Here is a 7,763-nt window from a genome sequence, read left to right on the forward strand (position 1 = left end):
GTGGCTCAGAATGGTACAACAAAATGTTGGAGTGTAAATATGCTTTTTGCTGAATGTCTAGACGTCACATATGAAATTCAGCATTATACTCTGCTTGTCACTAGAGAACTCTTGATTTTCCTGACTCCTTGGTACAGCTGCTAGGTCTCCTCTTCCTACTTGCTTAAAAAATAACAAACAGGGTCATTCTTGAGGCCTCATTACAAAAGAGCAACTTGGAAAGAACTTAGTTCAGTTTTGCAGTGAGAAGATCAAGGCTGCTATCAGTCTTTGTCTCAGGACAAGCTAAGGAAGCTCAGGAAACAGGATGGGGTCTGTTACTGTGGTGGTGGATCATGAAGACAGAAGCAGTCTTAGATGGTGATGTTGTGGTGAGTCTTAGTAGCTAGTCTAGGAGCTATGAGTCTGAGTTCATAGGTATGCAAGCATGGCCAGCAGTAATGTGATGTCCTCCCAAGAGCATTTTAAGTTGCTCTTGGGCAGCGTGAGGTGCTCCTGTGGTGACAAGTGCACACATCACTGGTTAGCTCCTCACGCAGTAAAAATGGGTGCAAACTTATACTGTTTGACATATGGTGCTTGTCAGTGAAGAGCTCTTTAACCGCTGCTTGTGGTTGTTCCTGTCTTGAACTAGCTGTGGTGAGCCCCCTGCAGCAGCAGAGGATGGGAAGAAGAGCAAAGCACATTAGTCTGTTTTGGAGTATCTGTTATCTGTCTCAGGCCCTTAATCCTGTGTCTAGAAATGAGAGGCCCTATAAGACACTTGCTCCAAGAAGGATTTTCAAAAAGGAAGGATTTGTTGTCCCAGAAGCCTTTCTCATGTTTAAAGGTTGCTGTTTAAGAGTTGTAAGTAGAACAAGCCAGTAGGGTGAGGTGGAAGTCACAATGCTATGTGTCTTTGTTCAAACTTATAGTAAAATCTAAATTAAAGTGTTGAGTGTTTCAGATGGGTCTCTTTGAGACAGATTCACTCCTTGTGAAAAAAGGGATAGAGTCCACCAGACCTACTGCTAAGCCTGGAGAGCAGGATCCACCACACAAGTGGCTGGCTTGCATCCTTAAAAACAGTTCAGCTGATTGCTGCTGTAAACAAACATGGAATTGAAATGTGGTGAATTAAGCCCCCTCCCCCTAAGCACCCTTTCTTCAATTTTCCATTATCTCACTACATTACCTCTAACATTTAATCTCTTTATTATAGAGGAAACAGAAAACACATCAGAAAACAACCTCCCCCTGCTCCTTCCTTTCAGAATCTCCGAGGTAAACGGAACAGGGAGAGTTATCTGTGGCAATTAGAGCCAATCATGTGATGGATGGTTAAGATATTTACATTACATCACCTTTTGCTTTTATTGGTTAGTTTTTCTAGTTGCTGCATTGTGAAATAAGCTGCTCAGCTTTGAAGATGAGAGAAACAGATAAATTTATTGATAAAAGACAGAATGCTGCCATTCTAAAATGTTCCCCTTTGTTGGACGGTTTACATGAGGACATCAGCTGCCAGGAAAACAGTCAGGGTCTGCAGCTAACTCATTCATTTGATGGTGCTATTTTAAAGCACAGATCGTGTACGTGAATGCTGCTAACATCACAGATTTTCCATGTTCTGACAGATCTTCCTTCGTCTTACTCTTTGTTTTGCAGCTCCCATTTCTTCTCTTTGAAAGAAACTTTCCAAAGCAATTGCACTGCACTCATTTAGCTCTACAAAACATCTGAGTGATGAATTGCTAAAAACATCAGGATGTTCCTGTTTGGACATTTACTGGAATTGCTTCTAATTTATTATAAATTAACCACTAATTCTCATAGACTTCATTACTTTTCTTTTGTATCAGTTTTTCCTTATAAAATCATAAAGTGAGATCTTGGACTCACTAAAAACAGAGTTTCACCTGAGCGGATTTGGATCTTGCTAAAGCCAGTTGAGATTTTCCACTCGTATGGGTGAAACCACTGTCAACATGGATAAGCTTAGGCTAAGGAGATTCGTAAATCCTATTTGCTATTCAAATCCCACACGTACCTCCAGTGAGTATGAGAAATCTAACTGTGAGAAGAAATGCTAATATTCTTTTTGAAATTTGTTTTGCTTTGCAAGAGGTCCATTTGTTTATGAGCATGCTGATAGCCACGTTCATTGTGTAGGGAACAAAACATGAAGCTGCTTATTTTGAATTTAGGTTCCCAGAAAACACCTGCCCATGTTGCTGGCGTCACCCTAATTGTTCAAGTAGTTGGTCAGCAAAGCACCTCAAGCCACTTCACTCCTTTCAAAATACTCTCTTCTAATTTCAAAAGGGAGTTTCTCCACACATGGTTGAAAGACACTTAGGAGAGTTTTCACAGTTTCAGCCTGTGTTGTGTGAACTCTCATCAGCATGGCAGACCTCACAAGCACAATGGTCAATTAGAAATAAAACAGATTAGGAAATAGAAAGCTTAACAATAGCTCCTGTTGAACATTCATGGACTGTATGCACTTAAAGTAAAGCCATTAAACAATAGATTTCAGTGTTCTAGAAAGTGTAGGCAGCATGTGTTGAAATGGAGAAATACCAAAATTTTAATGTATCCTAGGTCTTTCACAGTTTTGCTTCCTTCCACTGAGTTCTCTTTTTATCTTTGCTCATTCTGTACACAAAAAATTGTGTAAGTGTACTGACAGCCAATTTCTTTTGCTCTTACTGCAGGTGGTTTACAAGCCCAACTACTGTAAATGCTTTTTATAGTGCATCTACCAACCAGATCAGTGAGTATCTGACTTCTGAGCCTTGTTATAAAGTGCCTGTTTGGGAAATGTATGTATCAAGCTGCAGATAATATTGGTACAGTTTGTGTGTTTGTGATTGAAAAGTCAAAAGCTTAAGCCTGGTGATTCAGCTGTGAGACATCTTAAGTGAGAGAATACTTCTGAAAAAGCAAGGGCTCCTACAAATTTGAATTATTCTTGCTTAATGGGTTACCCTTTGTCAGCTGAGTTGCAGTGACCAGTTGTGTGTGTACTCTGTCCATTGCAAATGTTAGCTTAAATCACTTTTATTAAAGCTTAATATTTCTGTCTTACATGTAGTAAAAACATACGTACACATACCTCCATAAATATACAGTAACTCTCTAAGTGATAGCAACTCTGTCCTATAGTATTAATAAATATGTACCAATAAACATGACTAAAAGGAGTCTGTGATATAGACCAGAAAACTTCAGAAGTGGTGTCCAGCGGATTTTTTCAATACCTTCAAGGACAAGGAGTGGTATCTGTAGTTAACTTACAATTCTTACTTGTGTAGTCCGATGACATTGTCTTGTATGTACATCACAACTTGTTTTACACTAATTTTAGTTAGTGGTTATTTTTAGAGACCATAAATCCCGGTTTGGAAGCACATGAGGTAAAAGAGCTGAGTTTTCCAGAGAGAAGGGAGAGAAAGGATAGAGCTTAAAGAGAGCCTCAGTTTTTCATTGAGTGGCCAGCCCAGGACAACCTATGACAGGTTTTCAGAGTTTGGATGTTTGTTCCCACTTGCTTTAATGGACTTTGCATACAAAATTTCTGCCTGGTTTAAAAGTGTGTATCGGTATTTCTGTGGATAAAGGTGTTATCTTTACCCTGACAATTCTCTTTGCTTTTATTAGCTTTACAAGTTACATCAGCCATTCTCATTCTGTGCCGTCAGAGTCTGAAAGGTAGACCTGTTATCACCTCTATGGTCTCAGTCCCTGAGGACAGGTGTGTCAAAAATCACTGAGTGACTCCCCCTTTTTCTCCCAATCTATTTTGGTCATACAGAAAAGCAGTTTTTGAAAGTCACAAAATGAATATATCTCACTGAAGGGGTTACAGCAGAGGACTGGCAATTCCAGTCTGCTGGTATCTGCTCCTACTGATTTCTGTAAACAATTTTTGCCTTCAAACTACTCACTTAAATTCTTTTATGTCTAAGTAAGCTCATTTGTAAAATGAGTATGACAATTAAGCAGTTCTTTTGATTAAAATTAGTTCTAGGCCTAGACCTCTCTACCTTTAATTAGAGGGCTGCCATCATAAAGCAGCCACATTTTTGTCGATCATCTAAGGGAGCACTTGAGGCAGACATCCCTGTGCTGATCACAGCTCCGAGGTACGTGTGAAGCATGACAGATGCTTCTCCTGCTGAACTAAGCACCGGCCACCACTGCTGCTTCAGATTTATTGTGTGAACGGAGGGGAAGCTCGGTCAGCGCGAAATGAGAACCGTTGCTGTTATGTCTTCTTCAATGTTGGACCCTTTCAAGTTTCAGCAGGGCTCAGCTCTCTCACCCTCTCTGCCATGGCACTTTAGAGAAACCTGTAACCAAAGACTGGAGTCACTGAAGCTAAATTTCACACTCGCTGTATCTAACGGTGTCACGAAGCAGAGAGCTGTCAAACATAACCAATCAGTCATGGGGTGTAGCGGCAATTGCATTTTTTGTCATAACAGCTGACCTTCTTGTGCTGATGGCACCTGACCTTGAAGTTTGGATAATGCAGTCCTTTTAGGGCTGTTCTTAAGAGGAAAAGGATTTTGGTGAAGAAAACCATCTCCTACCTGGGAGAGAGAGCTGTACAAATGTAATCATAGAATGGTTTGGCTTGGAAGGGACCTTAAAGGTCATCTAGTTCCAACCCCCTGGCCATGCCCTAAAAATGATGTGCAATAGGATGGAAGACTCAGAGAAAAGCACTCTACAGTCTTCCACTGCTGGCTGGTGTGATTTGCAGGGGAAGAGGGCCCGTGAGATGCTTAGGCCTGAAGTTGCTGATAAATATTTGTCACATCATGTCTGAATTCACATTAAAGCTGCTGGGAAAGAACTGCAGTGTGGGAGACCGAGATTGCGAACCCAGGCAAACTCGTATTGTGTGATCTATCTCCTGGGCAAATCTCACACCCAGCAGTTATTACCTTATTGCTTAGCAGCTATGTTTTCAGTGATAAACCATAGAAAGTTCTGTAGGGGCTAGTAATATCTACAAAAACTGTCGTCTTTTTAAAGGCCCAGTTAAAAAAACAGAAAAGAAGTTCTACAAAAGAGAGTTTTTTGAGAATAAGAAATAAGTATGAACTCTAGCAAGTTAAATGTAAGCTATATAAAGCAAGCCCACAAACTATATATAGCAAATATATAGCAAGCCTACAAGCCTTTGAGGACCCACTTTCTAAGAGCATAAGAACTAATAATAAAACCTTTTTTCAAATACACTGAAAGAGGTGAGTCTCCCAGGCATAAAAATAATATAATTCTTTGCATTGGAAGAGTTTCGGAAGCTTATCCTGGAGCTTTTTCTTATGGGAGGTAAGTCCCAGGAGGTGTCACAAATTTAGCGTCAATAGCAGATACTTTAGAAGACATTCACAAAATGGACTGTGACAAATACAAGGGCCAGATAATATTCTTTCAGGTATTTCAAAGGAACTGAGACAAGAAATTGCCAAACAACCAGTTTTGATGTATAACTTATCACTTATAATGACCTTAGCACAGGAAGAATAGGTGTGGCAAATGTCAAATCATTTTTTTCAAAAGAGAATCCAGAGAGATCTGCATAAAAAGTCATTCTAGCCCCTATATGAAGGAAACCGGTCAAGACCACAACATGAATGAATAAGACAGAATGAATAAGCATGTGATATAATGGGGAAGAGTCAACGTGGCTTGGTTTTCGCTTTTCTTTTAGAAAAATAGTCATGCTTTCTTAGTCAATTAGAGTTTTTTGAAATTTGGAAAGGAAGTAAGTATGCTTGATATATACTACATTTATTTCCATAGAACACTTTTGTTGAGGTTATTCCCCAATGCTATTAACTGGAAATTGTCATGGGACAAGGAGAAAGGTCCTTTCATAAATTAATGACTGATTAGAGATAAGAAAAGGAGGTAGGAACAAATTTCTTGTTTTCAAAATAGTTGGAAGAATGCATTATGAGGATCTGTGCTGGTCATCGTATTAGCAAATAATCTGAAAAAGAGGGTGTTCTGTTCTGAACAAAAGAACAGACAGGTATAAGCTCAGTCCAGGAAGACAGGTCCCTCTGCTACTGATTGCTGGAAGGTAGAAAGATATACTAGTAGAAGAATTACCAGTAATGCGAATTTTAAAATACAGAATAGAAATTGTTTCTGGAAAGCAGCTTCTATATTAACTGGAAAATAATTGGTTTCAAAGTTGATTCTAAAAATTAAGTCTGTTCAGTTTGACAATGGAAATGTACTGTGTGATGTTATCAGCATAATCATAGCAACTCCTGTGAAAGTAGAAACCAGATGATTTAGAAAATTTAATAATTTTCTATTTTGGGACAGTACAGCAAAACTTGCATATGCAGTAGACTGTAAAAGATTTTGCTGCACTTTAGTGCAAACATCCTTATGTTTGCTATTGCTTCATTTAATTTTCATTACTAAACTATTGATAATTTGAATGGCCAGCAACTCTGTTAATATCTCCAAACAAGGAATAAGCAGATGTATCAAGGTAAGATGTGCTGCAAAGAGCAGAGTAAAAAAATATAGTACATATGATTTATTGTATTACACAAGTTTAGTTCTGGTGTTCTCTTTACATTAGTTCTATTTCTTTCTTTCTTCTTTTTCCATAATCCAAAGTGTCTTAGATTAACAACCATGCAAATATGTGCTGAAAGTAGATACAAGTGATCAAAGTATGCTAACATACTTCTGTTGAAGGAAAGGTTTTATTTCATTACAGCACTACAATATTGGCCCTTGAATATGTTAAGGTTAGAAGGGAACTGCTCATTAGACATTTGGTGTATTTGATTTTCTTTCCAAGTGTAGATATGTATGGCTCTAGAGTATATCAAAAAAGTAATGTTTGTGGGTTGTGAACAGTAATGAAAGGGAGATTTACAGTGAACTGAGGCAAATATAAGCAACACACTCATGAGGTATAAGCTTGAATAGACGTATTGGATAATTAGCTACTGTTGATATTATCTCTCTAAGTTTATACCCACACTCCTTCTAAGTCATTTGTGCTTGTACTGCAGTTCTCTAGTGAAAGTCAAGAGGCCTCTTTAGAGAGCGGCTTCATTACATGTTACAGGAAAAAGATATAATCTAAAACAGAATTTTAAAATTACGTTCGAATTAGCATCCATAGAGAAAACCACAGATGAGAGCTCATATTAAGCAATAAGTATCATCTTTCTAGAAAGCGGCATGCAGATATCGATGCTGGCAGCTTGCTGATGCTGTGAGTTGTGGAGGGAGAACTCTTGTCTTGCCAGGAGCCAGGGAAGTGCTGGCAAACAGCAAACGGTGCTGTGGCTGGGGAAGAATGAGGGGACGGTGCATAGGGGCACTTTCTCTTCCCTTAAGAACTGGAATAATTGGAAGGTTATTAATGAAGTAGTTTCAAGTGCACCATTAGTTTCCAGGAGGTAAATGAACGTAACAGATTTGGACTGAACACTTTCTGAGCCCTGTTATTAAGTAAGCTTTAAGTGGTCTTAAGTGAGCCCTCATTTTTAATTTTTCCCTATATACCGATGACCAGTGTTCTCTTTTATTTAATTACGGTCACAGGTGAGATGATGCATGATCCTTACATCCATTCTTTCTTTCTTCTTCCTAAAATTCTTATCTGTAAGTGTATAAAATAGGGGAACTTTTTCACTGTTATTTTCTTCTTTTTTTTTTCTTTTTTTTTTTTAGATCGGTTTTCTGGAGAATATGGGGAGGTTTTTCCTTTAGAAAACAAAAATTAAAGT

The 7,763-nt window shown here is 38.6% G+C and overlaps 1 protein-coding gene across 1 annotated transcript in view; it reads left to right on the forward strand.

Annotated features, from left to right (window-relative positions):
• The window catches only part of PHEX (phosphate regulating endopeptidase homolog, X-linked), a 106,484-nt gene that overhangs the window by 75,384 nt on the left and 23,337 nt on the right, over positions 1–7,763 (forward strand). The window contains exon 15 of the mRNA XM_014960422.1: positions 2,697–2,755. Within this exon, the coding sequence (XP_014815908.1) occupies positions 2,697–2,755 (59 nt within the window). The remainder of the gene's footprint in view (positions 1–2,696; positions 2,756–7,763) is intronic.

This window comes from Calidris pugnax, unplaced genomic scaffold, assembly GCF_001431845.1.
Source record: "Calidris pugnax isolate Ruff unplaced genomic scaffold, ASM143184v1 scaffold188, whole genome shotgun sequence".
NCBI classification, from domain to species: Eukaryota; Metazoa; Chordata; class Aves; order Charadriiformes; family Scolopacidae; genus Calidris; species Calidris pugnax.